The sequence below is a fragment of the Metarhizium brunneum genome, chromosome 4, assembly GCF_013426205.1.
Source record: "Metarhizium brunneum chromosome 4, complete sequence".
In the NCBI taxonomy this organism is placed as follows: Eukaryota; Fungi; Ascomycota; class Sordariomycetes; order Hypocreales; family Clavicipitaceae; genus Metarhizium; species Metarhizium brunneum.
In genome coordinates this window covers 4,297,839-4,314,235 of record NC_089425.1, presented here as the reverse complement: position 1 = coordinate 4,314,235, position 16,397 = coordinate 4,297,839, and the positions used below count along the sequence as shown (strand labels likewise).

Genomic DNA, 16,397 nt, shown 5'->3' with positions numbered 1-16,397 from the left:
GCCCCCCCAGTGCCCCCCAAAAAAACAGGAACATCAAATGGAGACGTGGGAGCCACTGCAACCACCAAAACCCTCCAGTCTGGTCTCGCGACCCTTTTTCACGACCTTTCCAACCGCCCCCTGTGCTCCCTCGTGGCTTTCCAGCGACGCATTTCGAACCGCCTCCCTCGCGTCAACTCGGCTTGCTGGCACGCGCGTACGTCCCACGAACACACACACACCCGACAGGCTTCGTGCTTTGCCTCTCTTCCTCCTTTACCGCCCCGGGCCTGGACAGACGCTGCACCGGGAGGGGGGACTTTTTTGCCAACCATGGGCGGACAATTCTCCAAGGTCATGGGCCGGCTGTTTGGGGCCAAGGAGATGCGGCTGCTGATGCTGGGGCTCGACGCCGCGGGCAAGACGACCATTTTGTACAAGCTCAAGCTGGGGCAGGACGTGACCACCATTCCCACCGTCGGCTTCAACGTCGAGTCGGTCACGTACAAGAACGTCAAGTTTAACGTGTGGGATGTGGGTGGCCAGGATAAGATTCGTCCCTTGTGGAGGCACTACTACTCTGGTACGTTGTTTTTTTCTTTTCCTCGCTGCGCTCGATTTTGAGGGAGGCGTGTGCGTGCTGGAGGATGGGTGAATTGCGTGCGGCGATGGAGCGAAGCGAGGCCCCAAAAGGGCCCAAATAGGACTTGAGACTGACTTGGATGCAGGAACCCAGGGCTTAATCTTTGTCATCGACTCGTCGGACCGCGGCCGCATGGAGGAGGCTAAGCAGGAGCTGCACCGCATTATCAACGACCGCGAAATGAAGGACAGTTTGTTGCTGGTCTTTGCCAACAAGCAGGATCTCGATGACGGTACGTACACTTTCCTCGTGCCCACGTTAGCGCATGGGCAGTCGATTCAAGCTTGCGACTTGATCGGGCGAAGCGAACAGTCAAACCTCAGCTCTAGCCATGATCGAGCGAAGCGAGGAGCCAAAAAACTAACACGATACAGCAATGGACCCGAAACAAATCACAGAAGCCCTCGAGCTCTCCAAGATCAAAGACAAGGCCTGGTACGTCGTGCCCAGCTGCGCCACCACCGGCGAAGGCCTCCTCGAAGGCCTAGGCTGGCTGTCCACCAACGTCAAGTCCCCTCCCGCCCCGGCAAAGAAGTAAACACCACGAAGCAACTACACAAACGTCAACCATCACATCTATAGCAGCGGCCCGAGCCGGCACTCGCAGTCCGCCTTGCGCCCTGCTGTGAAGCCAAAGGCACACAGGTGCATGCCACAGCGATATGCGTCGTCACCGTGGCATTCGTCATGCCGGAAGGAAGACGATTCGCACCTGGCCCCCCAACCCACGCGATCCATCAAGCGGCGGGCTGGTCAGAACTCTGTACTCTATTCCTTGACGATTATTAATTCTTGCTTTTGCCCTTGTTTATTTGTCGCATGTAATCCGTTTGTTTCTTTTGTACGAATACCCTAGCCGGGCGGAGGAAATGTGGAATTCAAAGAGCGACATGTACCTGTTGGCAGAGAGAGCGTTGTAACGAATACATATACAATAATGGGAGGAGGAGGACCAATACAACGGTGATGAAATGGCTGTCTACTATACGTGATTTGCCGGACTCAATGTCTGAGTTTATGCTCCCATGTGAATCGTGATACGTACTGTCTGTCTTGTCTCATCAGGCATGTTTTGGAACCCATGCCGCTCTACGTATCCTGCCTTGGTGTACGTACACGTGAAACACGGCCATCACGGGCAGACAAAAGCAAATACAGCGTGGCTCTGCTTGTATCCATTTTTAATGACATGCTAACCGGCTACTATACTGGCTCCCAGTACCCGAACTATGCTACAAAATGCTTCCCATCACATGCTTTAAAATACAAGTCCTCGAGTGCAGATGGTTGGATCCCACGAGATCCGGCTGGTGGAAATTGAGAGCAGAGCACGCCCACTGACGAATAATCGCGACAGTAGCGCTGGTCGGGGATACCCCCGGTCTGAATGGGTGCCCGGTTCGTGAGAATATGCAGTGTTTTGGAGAACGTCGAGGAATGCGCTGCAAGGTCCATATGTGTGCCCGCCTGAATCTGAGCCCTTGACCATGCCTTCGGAAGAACATGGTTGGGCTGACGCAATGTGCACGAAATACGGACATCACAATCGTATTTGGATTGATCATAGTCGGTGACCGTGAAGCTCTCCTCAAACAGAGTTGCGTCGCCACCGCCGCTGGACACGGTGACTGGCCCGCATGAACGATACAAACGGCGCGTCAGATTGAATATATCGATGTAATACTCGTTACGTGCGGGCTGATCATACCCACTTCGGTCTAGTTGATGCTGTTTCTTGACTGCGGATGATTGGCGCCTTGTTTGGCCGCTATGCCGCCGTTGGGCCAGTATTGGGTCCAAATAGATCCGGCTCCTCAGGTCTAGTTGGATAGAGGTCCAGTAGAAGTTGCAGGACGATCCGTACACCGCGCCTAAGCTGGGGAATATGCGACGTTGATGCCTTACCTTGGAGCATCGACCTGGTCTGCCGTATGCTTACACTTTGAGCCCAAGGATTCCTCTTGGGGGCAATGGGCAGGGCGCTGGGACCAGGAGCAGCAGTCGCATGGCACTATGCTGGCTGCAAAGGAGCAGCGAAAACTTCTGGCGCGGTCCGAGGTGCAAAGGTAATTGTTGCGTCATCTTCCAAAGTAACTTCCCGGTCGAGAGTAGCGTTCTCGGGCGCCGGTGGTATGGATATAGTCTGTTGAAAACACACGTCTTTGAATCTCTGGTGTGCGAATATCTCAGTACATGATTGACCAATGTCTTGTAACCCTGTCCGTGGTAAAGCATATGTATTGGCTGCGCAGACCGCCTCACCCTCTAGGGCCCCCGGTGACTTGTCGCCTTGTTGATTTCGCCTTCTATCATTATCCAATGGCAAGCCCTACTCCTTGACACGTTTAGGAGGTCGCAGCAAGGAGTCATCTGGTAACCCGCTCCTCTTGGTGCCTGGGAGACTGCTTGTGCGAATGTCGTTGTCATCTTGACTGACTCTCCGATGGGGATATTCCACCTTGAGACCCTCAAAAGCGTTGGTATTGACACGGTCGCCGGTAGTGAAGAATGTAGACTGAAGTGCCTGTGCAGCCGTGAGTCGTTTGGTGGGATCGTATTCCAATAGTCCAGCGAGGAGCTTGTATCCCTCGGCGCCGAGGGATGTCAATGACGGACCCGATGACGCGCTCTGAGGAGCGTTAGAAATGGTGTTGTAGTACCATTTTTCGAGGTTGGACGTGGAACTGCTGCTGGAGGAATGGCTGTGGTGTTGGTGATGATGGTGGTGGTGGCTGTGGTGAGAGGGCGGTGATTGCAATGTGTTGAGTTGGTTAAACTCTGGCATCATGGGCAGCAGCGGCCACCTGCTGCGGGTGGGAATCCCCATGATGTCGACAATTTTCTGCATTTGGTTCCTCTGAAAGGGGACCGTCTTCTTACTGTCCATCTTTGCCTCCTCGCCCTTAAAGATGGGGCGAAGAGAAAGCAGTTCTGCGAAAATGCAACCCACGGCCCACAGATCAATGGCTGGTGTATAGTGGTATGAGCCGAGTATCAGCTCTGGCGCCCGGTACCAGATGGTGACAACGACCTTGTCACCGCTGAATAACGAGTGCAGCGGCTTGTCGAATCGCCTGGCCAGACCCAAATCTCCAATCTTGACCTCCCCACCGGAAGTGACCATGATGTTGGCAGGTTTCAAATCACGATGCAGGACCCAGTTGGTGTGCAGGTACTGGCACCCGTTGAGCAGTTGAAACATGATGCTCTTGATGGTGGCCGGGGGAATAGGATGCCGGGGTTGCTGGGTGTGGTGGTGGATGATTTGCAACAAATCGTGCTCGGCGTACTCGAAAACCATGAAGATGCACTTGTCCTCGAGGAGCGTCTCCACGAGGCGGATGACGTTGTGGTGGCGAAGTTCGCTGCAGAGGCTCATTTCTCGAATGGCACTTTGCGAAATACCCGTGTAGCTGATCTGCTCGCCCTCCTTGTCGGGCTTGAACTTCTTGATGGCGACCTCCTGGCCGGCGGTGGCACTGCTGGAAGAGGCTCCTGACGGGGTGGTTGTCGTACGAACAGCTACGGTACTGACACGGCTGACGGCTTTATACACACGGCCATATGTGCCACTGCTGATGAATCCGACGATTCTGTACCGGTCCATGACCCGGAGCCGGGGATGGAAGGCTCCGGGGCGGTCATGGGTATCTGCATAGCGATGGTGAGCTGAGGATGAGCTAAACGGGTGCGAAGACGCCGAGGACGGGTGGTGGAACTGCGGTCCATTCCGCATTCGCAGAGGCATGGTGCTTGACGGTGGACAATGCAGAAAGGGAGGGGGGAAAGGGCCAAGTGCGAGGGAGGGCAAGAGAAGGAGAAGATATCAACGGTGGTTGAGGTATGGAGTCGGAACCGTAGTGCCGAAGACGGCCCAGGCGTGCCTCGACGCGGAGACTCTTTTTTCCCGGTTCCTCACTCACGACAAAGAGGGACGGTGACAAGCTCGGGGCCAGACCAGGCGCATGGGAATGTACATGGACACAACAGAACGCAGAGCGCAAAGTAACGGACTGGAAGTTCAACAAAGGCTCGAGGCGCCGAGGGAAATCGGCCTGAATGGGGCAAAATGCCAAAATAGCCAAGCGGTCTGGCTCCCCGAGTCTCAAGATGCCACTTCTCACTTCTCCCGCAACTCGGCCCAACGAACAGACAACGCCCAGACAAGAGCCGCCCGGCCCGAGAATCCCCCCCCAGCCGTGTTTTAATTTTTAATTTTTAATTTTTTAATTTTGGCTTCTTGCCTTTGCGCCCTTGCGCTTGCAATGTCGGCTACTTTCTCTCGCCCAACGCCACAGGCATGGGGCCAGCGGAGCAACAGACGCCATGAATTGTGGGCAAATGGAGATGGAGACGGAGCCCGTAGACAGACGACGCGGAGAAATGAATCTGTTTCAACGTACCTGCAAATGCATCCTGGACACTCCGTTTAAGGGACTGGTTTCTACTGATGGCATTGGCGTTTGGGCCAGTGGGCGGGTTCGTCAGGCTCATGCCGCCGATGCAACGCCGGGTGGCGGGAAGCAACAAGGACAGAACGGGCACGTACGACTCGCCCTCGCCGGCTACTGTCGTCCTCGGGACGCTTCGAGTCAGGACGCGTTGAGCAGAACGGGATCAAAAGGCCAGACGAGCAGTGTGTCGAACAGAAGTTGCCGGATGCCGCCGCGGCGCGACCATTCGCGATGGCACAAGCGGCGATGGTATTCCAGCCTCAGCCAAGCTGGCGCCGGGGTGCTCGCACGAGCCTGACCGACCGGGTGCTTCCAAAAGCGATGAAACAGTATATCGTACAAAGGCTATTGTGCCGTGCGCGTGCCGTGCCGTGACGAATGACGAGCGGCCAGTGGCGAGCGGCGAATCAATCACGGCCTTTGCTGGCGCATACCCGACGATCGAGTCGCTTCAGAGTCAAGTGTGAATAATAGACTTGTATCAATGGCTCATTTGCTTGTTGGCTTGCCAGGGTTCGGGCGTCGACAGCGGAGGCGGCCATGGATCCCCGATCCAGGCGTGGAGATGAGACGGCACGACGGTGCTGCGCGTCGGCCCAAGTGGAACTGTCTCTGTCGCGAATCTGGACCGATTTGCCACCTCTGTATCATGAGAAGGAAGTTTTGACAATCGACATGCGCGATGCGACAGCAAGCTGTCTCGGTGTGGCAGGGCCAGCTTTGCCGAATGCCCCCGTCGCATGCTAAAAGCAACAAGTGCCGACCAATATGACTAAGCAGCCGCGCCAAGAAATGCACGACATCCTCGACTGCACTGCCGAGAACCGAGTGCATTTGAACATTCAACCATGTTCGACGTCTGAACTTGATACCACCTTGAGCTTCAACTCGTCCATACGGCACCACATAACTCTCGGTTGACATCAATGCCTTGACCAAGCCTGGTATTGGCTACACAGCAGCCTACATGACGCACCACACATGCACTTTACGCAGTCAATCAACTTTCCCACCCAGGGCCAAGTTTATTGCGCTATGTAACGAATCAACTCATCATGAGCCGCCATACAACCAATTCTACTATTGCTTCGCCAAATGATGACTTTTTTTTTCCTTACCTTATCGCGGGCCTAGCTTCTCCAGCACCCGAGGCCCTTGTTCATCCCACTCCGCCTTGGTCACCCACATGCTCTCCTTGTCAGCCATAATGTTTGCCAACACCGCACCGCCAAGGAACACCATGTGTCTTCTCCTTGGCGGGTCTTCTATCCGCACCTTGAACTTGCCCAGCCTCTCGGGGTTGCCCTGCAGAGCCCTCGTAAGCCACAGCTGCTTCAGCTCCTTTTCCAGCCTTGACGGCAGGCCGGGGTACATGCTGCTGCCTCCTGACAGGACAATGGCCTTGAACAGAGAAGCGCGAATGTCCACATCGGCCGACTGGATCGTGTTGAACAGAAACTCGCCCAGCCCGGGGGATTCGCTATCCACAAGATGAGGCTGAAACAGGCATTCGGGAGCTTCGAATCGCTCGCTGCCCACTCGAATAACACGCCCGTCGGGCAGGGTATAATTCTCCACAAGGACCGTAGTGTCTTCGCTCAGCCGCTTGTCTAGTTCCAGGTCGTATGACACGTAGCACAGCTTCTCCTTGATCTGTCGGACAGTTTCGAAATCTGCCGTCCGGTTCAGAGCGTAGCCGCGGCGGAGGAGCAGCTTGATGAGGTTGCGGGTCACGTCGCGGCCGGCCACGTCTAATCTCTTGGTGAGGTGGTTGAGCACAACCGACTCGTACACTGGAACAATGTGTGTAACGCCGTCTCCCGAGTCGACAACGACACCCGAGCTCAGTCCTACATTGCAGAGTCAGTAAAAACACGAGAGAAATTAAACCTCCCCTCTCCCGCACGTAGCCTTCATCGCATCAGCACGACGTACCCTGTGCGTACAGGGCCAAAACGGCCTGAATAGCCACGTAGACGCCCCCAAACCCGTACCGGTCAAACATGACCTCGCACATTTGCTCTCTGTTCTTCAGCGGGTTCATCGGCGGCTCCGTCAGCAGAATCTTCTGCCCATTCGTGTCCACCTTGAGCTTCTCGTAGAAGGTGTAGTCCCACAGGTGCTGCATATCGTCCCACTTCTTGACGATGCCGTTTTCCATGGGGTAGCTGATCTGGAGCATGGTACGGGCCGCGGCCGCCTCGTCGCCGCACATGATGTCCTTGATGACGACATTGCTGTCGGTCCGTTCTTCCGATCGTAGAATGGGCCGGCCCACGATGGAGGGGAACTGGTGCTCGGGGAAGTTTTGTGCGGCATATCCGACCTTGAGGAAGCCGGTGCCGCCGTCGAGGACTGGCGTGCGGAGTAACTTGCGTTAGCTGCGGCTTGCTTTCCCCAGGAGAGCTGAGCTTCGTCGTAGCAGGCCGGACGTGCTCGTGGTTGGCGAAAACAGGAGGGAGAACGTACCAATGGGTGGAGTGTTGGCCATCTTCGCGACAGCTCAACCGTAGGACGGGGTGTTGACGAGGCCAAAGCTAGGGAGTTGGTGGTTGTGGGCAGCTCGAAGTGCCCGGGATGGAGATACGTCGTCAGCACCCAGGATAGTGGGGGTTTTCGAGCCGATTGTCGTCAGAGGTGGCTCAGCAACAACCAGACGGGTCACGTGACATCCCTGCGAGTGACATCCCGGGCAGCGTGAGTGTTTGAGATTATGAGCTACAAATAAGCCTGGGCAAGTTTGTTGACTAGAGTTTGCACAGCAGATACTTTGCAAGATTTGGAACAAGATACTCTACTTTTCCAACAATGGATTCAGAATCGCCCCCCCAGATGCGCATACTGCTCCTCAACCCCAATTCCTCCGAGGCCATGACCAGAGGGATGGTCCAGGCTGCCAAATCCACACCCGTATCCAATGTATGAATGCTACCGACACATAAAAATGCGGACGGACAGGGGACATGCTGACTCTCGCCGAGTCTGTAGAGATACACTCCATGACAGCCAGCTCCAGAGCTCCACCGAGCATCGACAACAGTGAAGACATCCAAGCCAGCACAAAAGTCGTCCTGAGCGAGCTGCCAGCCGCAGATGCTGCCCGCAATAACTGGGATGCCATCCTGGTGGCCTGTTTCAGCGTCCACACCCTCGTTCCAGAGCTGTCAAATTGGTTTGACGGGCCGGTGACGGGCATTTTCGAAGCCAGCATCTTGACTGCCATGTCTCTGCTGCGGCCCGGTGAGCAGTGGGGCATCGTGACAACGGGAAAGTTTTGGGAGAAACATCTCTCCGATGGCGTTTACGAATTCCTGGGCGTCGATGCAGCAGGCCGCAGTACCAAGTTTGCTGGTGTGGCCTCGTCGGGCCTGACGGCAGGCGACTTCCATACCGTCCCACCGGAAGAGGTAAAGACGAAATTGAGCCTGGCCACCAAAGGCCTCCTTGAATCGGGCAACATTGCTTGTGTCGTCATGGGCTGCGGGGGCATGGCAGGGCTGGAGGACATTATTCGGTCCACCGCAAAGGATGTGTACGGGGAGAAGAGAGCCGGGGAGCTGTACATTGTGGATGGGGTCAAGACAGGTATTATGCAACTGCATCAGAGCATAAATGCCGCAAAAACCTTTAAATAGACGCTATACTAGAAGTTTTGGAATACAAAATGAACGTCATCAGTCGCTGAAAGGAAAAAAAAAAAAGAAAAAACGCTGATGTCTCGATTAATCCAAACGGCGTGTTCGTCCCCAAACCTCATCGGCATCCTTCTTCCCCCTCGTCTCAGGTACCCGAGCACCGACGAACAAGGCACCCAGCGCAGCCAGCCCGGCAAAGAGGAAGTACACCCATCCAGCTCCGCCAAACGCCTTGTTCAATGCGGTGTTGATAATGGGGAAGAATTGAGCCACGATGAATGTTGCAATGTAATTGGCGGCCAGGCACCAGCTCTGGGTTGCTCCAACAGCCTCCTGTCCCACGAGCTCTGACGCCATGATGAAGGGCACTGGACCAAGGCCGACGGCGAAGAAGGCTACAAAGGCAAGAACAGAAATTGCTGATAGGACCTTGGCACCAAACACGATGGAGAGCGCCAAGGCTAGCGAGCTCGAACCTTGTCCCACGATGGAGATGAGTAAACACCTCTTGCGGCCCAGACGATCCGGCAACGGGGCACAAGCAATGGTCATGCCGAGATTGACGGCCGAGATGATGATGGTGAGCTTTGCGGAAGAAACCGGGAGCAAATCGGCGAGCAGGGAAACAGAATACATGATGATGGAATTGATGCCGCAAAACTGCTGCGTTATCATGATTCCGACGACGGCAATAATGGCTGGCCGTGTTTTTGGGTCCTTGACAACCTCCATGAAACCCATGTGTCGTGTCGAGCCAGAGGTGGTAGGAGACAGTGGCGCGGTTCCGTCAGTCTGACCCAAAAGACCTTCTTCCTCTGCCTCTCGACCGGATGCGGCACCACTACCGCCACCGGCTCCCCAATGTGAGGTTTCTTCGTGGATATTGAATCCGCTCCCCCGAATGCGCTGCAGCGTCATCTTGGCCTTGGTAGGGTCGCCATGCGCAGCTAGCCAGGCAGGGCTTTCGGGAACGACGAATAAGCCAAGAAACTGGGTCGTGGCGATGCAAACACCAATACCAAGAACCCATCTCCAGGCGTGGCCGTAGCTCAAAAAGTACCCCAAGGTCTGGGTGACGATAATGCCAATATTGATGGAAACTTGGGTCATGGCGCCGAATAGCCCTCGCTCATCGGGGGGAGAAATCTCGCTGATGTAGAGGGGCACGATGACTGTGGAAGCTCCGGCTCCAAGACCCGAAACAAGACGGCCAACAGACATGGCGACGACGCTGCCGGCCAAGGCCTCGACGGCAGCGCCCACAATGTACAGCAAAGCCGTCGTTCTCATTGCAGGGAGTCGCCCCCGCCTGGAGGCAAACGGTCCAGCTGCCAGGGCGCCAGCGAGACCTCCGACGGTGAAGATGGAAGAGACGGTAGCAAAGGCGGCTTCGCTCATGGGGATACATTCTGGTAGCCAGCCAGGAGACCCTCCGGTCCTGTCAGCTTTGCCAGCAGCCTCCTTGATCCAGCCGGCAACGCGAGAGGCAGTGGAGATTGATTTTTTCTGACAGGTAATGACATCTTGAGGGGCGTTGAGTTCGGCCTGGGAATGGTTAGTTGGGTGGTCAAAGAGCTGTCATGATGGCGTCTCTGGAGGAGTGGCCACAGCTGTCAACAGTCGTGGGGTCGACACTTACTAGATGAAAGCCAAACTGCAGAGATGCAAGGGTGGCGACGACGATGAGTACTATCAGATAAGCGGTGATATCGTGTAGGCACTGCCGGATGCCGCGTCCCGCCATTGTCAGTCGTGAGAATGGAGGTGATGGTGATGATGGTGATGATGATGATGGAGATGATGGACGCGATGCATGTGGGCACGGTTAAGTGTAGTGGGCCTCCCGATGTCGCTAGTCAAGGGGGCCCACTAATTACTTAAACTGGACCAAGTATCGACAGGCATTGCGAGTCCAGACTCCAGACGTCTGGACGACATCTGCCATCTGGGCCCTTCAAAGTTGCCTGGCAGCCATTGCGCGCCAAAGAGTCCATCACTTGTCACAAGACAGCTCATCACAATCATAGGCCAACAGGAATGCCTCCATTCTGTGGCCACGGAAAAGATGTGAATTCGGTCCAACTAGCAATAACCACCACAGCGGGTTGGTGGCGAAACTGGCGCGGCACTCATATCATAGTGCCATCGATGGGCAGACGGTCTATTTTTCTGGCCTCTTACTGTTCTTGGATTGTTAAAGCACAATACTGTGTTATCAAATGTTACGCTTGCACGATACTTGTATCATGCTTGTTCTCGACTTTGAATTTGTGTTGCAGGGACTTGACACAATGTTGTACTTGAGAAAAAATGACAAAACCATGGATGATACGTACCACCAAGTCGCGCTACCCTCTTCAAAGTTTATCTTGACGAGGTGGTGACAAGAAGCTTGTTGGCCTTGACGGCGGCCTTGACGAACAAACAGAGTGCTGCGTCGGCAAGCCACTCGTGCGCCATCTCTCCCCATCTTTAACAACTCAACATTGTCCATTAAATTTAAAATTTACGGTACGAGGCAGCACTAGACCGTATCGCATTTTGGCACGGTGCTATCTGGAACAGGCGAGGCGAACCAGGCGCAGACAAAATTAAAGGTTTACGACTAACACCATGTCAACCTAGATCAAGTTACCACGGTCAAGCTTAAAAACGCCACACCCAAGGGTAGAAAATCCAACACCAAGTATAAAACATTATTGGCCCTCCCTGAGAAAAGTTCCTCAAACACCGCTCAGAGACCAGCACTTGGTTGCGACAAGACCGAAAATTGTGGTCGATTATTCAACGACATCAGTCTCATCCACAGAAACGAAAGTCATATCGCACCTCTACCTGACCAACATGAGGTCATCGCTAGATCCCCCCCCTCCTCCTTTTACTTCTCCTTCTTTAACTTCTCCTCCTTCTTCTTCTCCTTCTCCTCCTCCTCCTCCCTATACCAACTCTAATCACATCAACGGCAAATACAATGCCCATCAAGACTCCGAGTTCAAGGGTGGATATGTAGACATCAGAATGCAAAAAGACGTCAACTTTTGCCCAGAGAAAGGGGACATCGAAAAGATTCACAAGGATGGACCCTGGATGGCAGCGATAATCTTCCGCGTTAAGGACCTGCCAGCAGCTATGAAGCAAGGCCTGTATTGCTCGCAAGACAATGTGGATCTCAGTGGCTGCTGCTTTTACGATGATTTACAATCAATGCCGCCAGCGTTTCAAGATTGGGGGCTAGGGCTTCAAGATTGGGGCTTCACACATGCTCGCAGGTTCCAGCGTATTGACCTAGCTGAGAATCCCCAGTGGAAGGCAACATTATTTGTCGTCTCACGTGGAATCAAGCCCCTTTGTCGATTTCGCATCCAGACTCTCTCAGTTAATAATGTTCTTGGTGCGGCTGCTTTTACTCGAGACGAAAAATTGGCCTATATGTATAATCGAGCGGAGCCTGAGCGAAATTTTAATGCAATCTACGACGATATGCCGCTCCGTGGCTGGTGGCCGTGGCCTAAGAATTCAAGTGTCTCGGACGACTAAGAAACCTCCCGATTGGCAAGATTCAAGACTATGCTTGAGGGAAGTGGCTATTGACCGGCACGCGTTCGGGATAGATGGCATACCAGAGGAAGTCTACTGAATTGAGGCTAGTATATGTTTTCAAGTGGTGAATACTAGACTCAGAAGTTGGATTTAATAAACCAGACTTGAAAAGTAAATCTTTGCCACGGATAAAGACGCTGCCGCAAGTTGTCGCCCAGTCCCAGCAACCATTCCAGCACGATGTAATTAGGGTTAGGGTGAGGGTCAACCCTAGAATCTCTACCAGCTACTAGGGGACTAGCATAGCTGGTATTTCATCCCGGCCTATAGCTAGACAGTTGTTTATTGTCAAATTCTGGTTCATCGCAGGTGGACATGCCTGGAAACAAGGGGCATCTTTTTGCCATGTGGAGAAACTTCAATCACCTCTGCTCGGGAATTGCCGTATAATTCCACCAGACACTTTGCCGGGGAAATGAATAGCCTCTCTCATTTGCTGTCATTTGACACCCTGCCAAGTGCGGGGCTTGACCCCCGGACCTGTTGCATGTACACGAGGTCATCCGTCGCTAGTCAGAGCAAAGCTGTTTGCCGTGGTTCATCAGATGCCGTGCCTCCTTTTCGACAACGACTCATGCCTTCATCGGCCACCCAGTCAAGTTCCGTTTCAGAAGAGTTGTAATGCCGATCCAGACGTCTAGCCCACCAATCGCCTCCCGCCAGGGCACAAGGCCATGGCGCCGTTCTGGTCGTGGAGGTGTGAGAGCCAGCATCTCTCGACCCAAGCCCTGGCTGAAATAACGCCATCTCCAGCCAACACCACCAATCACGTCCAGTCGCCAGGAATACGGATATCGATTCTTCGCTGATCCCCAGCCGACGAAGGTGAATTGCTTGGCGGGCTTGCTCTTTGTGCTGGGTGCGCCAACCCCCCTACGATTTACGGCGTTTAAGCTGTCCCTGGATATGGTAAAGTAATGTATGGTGGACGATATTTACATATCTTGACGTATATACTAATATATTATAATATATTGCAACATGAATTAATAGGTATCATGATGCATAGTGTACCTAGCAATAAGAGTCATCCCGCCGAGCAATTCACCGGCCATAGCACGCTGCGTGTGCAGAGTGCCTGGATGCAGACATGAGTGGCAACGCTTCCCATGGCCTTCACCTCTTACAGGACCTTGGCTGAGCCAAGAACTCCTTTGTTCCCACTGTTATTAGCCGCTGACGAGGTCTGCACTGTATTTGCAGGGTCACCGAGTCAAAGAGAAACCACGAGGCTTCTTGTCCACGCAGCCACAACGCAAACGCCACGACGTTGGAGAAAGGCCCCCTTCGGATCGGCGCTAGACACGAACAGCTTCCGATGGTATGGGGCGTCTGATGTCACTGGATATATATCGTCGTCTCTAACCTCCAAGCGCTTGAGTTTGCGAAACCTCAAGCCGTCTTATTAGAGACAGAGCAAGCGCAGGCTTCTGGCCTGATGAATAGCAACACCTCATTGTCTCGTGTTTCCATATTCCACAAGCATGACTAGATTGACGGTGCTTCTCACAGCTCCGCTACTGCTGTTAAGTCAGCAGGGTGCATCGGTGCTAGTTCCAGATTCCTTCTCTGACACCATATCAAGACTACCAACTTGTGCTGTGAGTAGCTTGCCCACCAATCGTAGTGTTTCCGACAGCTTACCATGGTGTAATCGCTAATCAAGAATATATGAAACTAGCTGGGTTGCTTGATTCCCGCCGTCTCCAACTCGACCTGTTCCATCGCAGATGCTGCTTGTATTTGTGCCACGGCCAACTACGACCTCATTCAGGGGCTGGCTACGCCGTGTATCCTGAAATCGTGTAGCCCTCCCGAGGCTTTATGTAACTACCTATGCCCCAGATCTTTGGTTCTCATTGTCGCACTAATACCACTGATAGTCACCAAGAACCTCACTGAGTCGGCATGCGGCCATCCTACGAGGGACAGGTCTTCCGAATATAGTGCCTTGGCCATCTCCGTGGGCGTCACGTCTAGCATTTTTGTTGGAGTCCGCATCATATACAAGGTATTATTCTGCCATAACAACAGACTAGGTTACGATGATTGGGCCATTCTCGTGGCATTTCTGGTTAATGTACCCAGCATAACTATCAATGTTCACGGCTTAGCCGCCTATGGACTCGGCAGAGACATCTGGACCCTGAGTCCAGACGACATAATTACCTTTATCGAGTTCTTTCTCATTGACGAGGTTCTCTACTTGGCCATGGTATCGCTCGTAAAGTTGAGCCTGTCACTGTTCTATCTCCGCATCTTTCCGGGGACGACTATCCGGCGGCTGCTATGGGCAACAGCTCTTTTTAATGTCGCCTTTGGTATCGCGTTCGTTACCACGGCCATCTTTCAGTGCACGCCAATCAGCTACACATGGACCCAGCACATTGACCACTTGCTGCCTGGCCACTGTATCGATCGCAATGTTTGGGGATGGAGCAACGGCGCCTTGAGCATCGCCCTCGACGCTTGGATGATACTCATCCCGCTTAGTCAAGTGCCACGACTTAAACTGCATTGGAAACAAAAGGTGGGAGTTGCCATCATGTTCTTCATGGGGACCTTGTAAGTATCTCTACCTGCGCGCCAACTGCCTTCGTCTGTTGACATTTGTGTTTCTCAAACTCAGCATCACCGTAATATCCATCTTACGACTGCATACGCTCATTTATTTTGACAGCTCAACAAATCCAACTTGGGACGTGTGGATTGTTGTCTGGTGGTCGACGATAGAAATCGACGTCGGCATAATATGCACCTGTCTGCCGAGCATTCGTCTGATTCTGGTGCGCATGTGGCCGCGACATTTTACCCATGAGTCGAGATATTTAAGACATGGAACGCCTCCTGCTGGCCAGGAAGCCTTGAATACGGGCAAGAGCCTTCCGCAATCAAGTATTGATATTCTTTTGGACGACTGTAGAGTGTAGATGCCGTAATGAGACTTCTCCTTACGTATGTGTTTAGCATGTTTACATGGTGAGAGAGTGCGACTATCATGATCCACCTTTTGATGGATTCCCCAGAGACCAACATGATTCTGGAGGAATACATGGCAAGGGGATCAATAATAAGGTTACATTTTCTTTCTACAAAGAGATGAAACCAGGGTCATGCAACTGCCCCTGGCGATGGGGGTTGCCGTCACCATTTCGAATGCCGAAACTGACCTTGTCTGATGCCGACGGCGGACGCTGATTCTTGCCGCATTTCTTTTCCGGATCGTCCCAAAACGGCGGGAGTTTAACGGGAGTAGATACGGGGTTATACGGGACAACTGCTACGGAGCGGCATTATCAACACTTCTAGGTTATCAGTTATTGGTCATTGCAAGTAGTAAAGAGCGGGCTTGTCCTGGGCAATAAGCCTATCCAGATAGGAATTAGTGTAATTTCATCTATACGGCTACTACGTATATAATAAGATTTAGCCGAGTAAACTATAATAGCTTTAGCAGGGCGCTGGCGTGCAGCTTTTAAGGCTTTCCAGACTAATTCTGCGATAACAGTATTATCCGCGGATATAAGTACTGCTAAGGCAGGACAAATTTACCTTTACAAGTTAAAAAGCTAATAACCTAGAATATAATTAAAATTTTAATTTAAGTTTTAATAAAATAAAATATAAAAACCCACCCTTTATAATAAAGGGGAAAACTATAATATAAAGCTATTTTTTATTAACTAGCTTTATAATATTTTTCTTAATTTTTTCTTTTATTTCTTTTTTTTTTTTTTACTTTTTTAGCTATTTTATTAAGTTTTTTAACTTTTTTAATATTTTTAGCTTTTAATAATATATTTCTTTTTTTATTAATATCTTTTATAATAATAGCCTTAATATTATTTTTTTAGGCTTATTAGCTTTAATTTTTAAAGTTATAAAAAGTAATTTATTTATATTAGGCTTATTACCTTTTTTAATACTAGTTATAATTATAATTATTAATTATTAATTAAGTTTAATATTAATAAGTAAAAAGCTATAATATTTTAAGAAATAATATAAAGCTAAAAACTTATAAGTAATTATATTATTTATAAAGTAATTTATTTAAATTAAATATATAAAGGTAAAATAAAGTAA

At 51.9% G+C, this 16,397-nt stretch overlaps 7 protein-coding genes across 7 annotated transcripts; 4 read left to right on the top strand and 3 right to left on the bottom strand.

The window, feature by feature from the left end:
• Window positions 1-312: 312 nt before the first annotated feature.
• Window positions 313-1,160, top strand: ARF6 (ADP-ribosylation factor 6; the record flags this gene model as incomplete). The annotated part of the gene is made up of 3 exons (XM_014684048.1): window positions 313-562; window positions 708-854; window positions 997-1,160. 3 exons carry the CDS (start codon window positions 313-315, stop codon window positions 1,158-1,160), a joined length of 561 nt encoding a protein of 186 aa, XP_014539534.1.
• Window positions 1,161-2,951: 1,791 nt separating this feature from the next.
• Window positions 2,952-4,370, bottom strand: SSN3 (Serine/threonine-protein kinase SSN3; the record flags this gene model as incomplete). Its single annotated transcript, XM_014684049.1, has 1 exon — window positions 2,952-4,370. The coding sequence occupies one exon, from the start codon at window positions 4,368-4,370 to the stop codon at window positions 2,952-2,954; it is 1,419 nt and encodes a 472-aa protein (XP_014539535.1).
• Window positions 4,371-6,195: 1,825 nt separating this feature from the next.
• Window positions 6,196-7,567, bottom strand: arp2 (Actin-related protein 2; the record flags this gene model as incomplete). Its single annotated transcript, XM_014684050.1, has 3 exons — window positions 6,196-6,926; window positions 7,012-7,431; window positions 7,546-7,567. The coding sequence occupies 3 exons, from the start codon at window positions 7,565-7,567 to the stop codon at window positions 6,196-6,198; spliced, it is 1,173 nt and encodes a 390-aa protein (XP_014539536.1).
• Window positions 7,568-7,884: 317 nt separating this feature from the next.
• G6M90_00g079870 (uncharacterized protein) lies at window positions 7,885-8,711 on the top strand (the record flags this gene model as incomplete). Its single annotated transcript, XM_014684051.1, has 2 exons — window positions 7,885-7,995; window positions 8,058-8,711. The coding sequence occupies 2 exons, from the start codon at window positions 7,885-7,887 to the stop codon at window positions 8,709-8,711; spliced, it is 765 nt and encodes a 254-aa protein (XP_014539537.1).
• Window positions 8,712-8,798: 87 nt separating this feature from the next.
• On the bottom strand, window positions 8,799-10,455 carry G6M90_00g079860 (uncharacterized protein; the record flags this gene model as incomplete). The annotated part of the gene is made up of 2 exons (XM_014684052.1): window positions 8,799-10,256; window positions 10,351-10,455. The coding sequence occupies 2 exons, from the start codon at window positions 10,453-10,455 to the stop codon at window positions 8,799-8,801; spliced, it is 1,563 nt and encodes a 520-aa protein (XP_014539538.1).
• A 1,100-nt stretch (window positions 10,456-11,555) lies between these two features.
• Window positions 11,556-12,248, top strand: G6M90_00g079850 (uncharacterized protein; the record flags this gene model as incomplete). Its single annotated transcript, XM_014684053.1, has 1 exon — window positions 11,556-12,248. One exon carries the CDS (start codon window positions 11,556-11,558, stop codon window positions 12,246-12,248), a length of 693 nt encoding a protein of 230 aa, XP_014539539.1.
• Window positions 12,249-13,795: 1,547 nt separating this feature from the next.
• Window positions 13,796-14,880, top strand: G6M90_00g079840 (uncharacterized protein; the record flags this gene model as incomplete). Its single annotated transcript, XM_066131142.1, has 3 exons — window positions 13,796-13,912; window positions 13,993-14,137; window positions 14,195-14,880. 3 exons carry the CDS (start codon window positions 13,796-13,798, stop codon window positions 14,878-14,880), a joined length of 948 nt encoding a protein of 315 aa, XP_065987126.1.
• Between the last annotated feature and the right edge of the window lie 1,517 nt (window positions 14,881-16,397).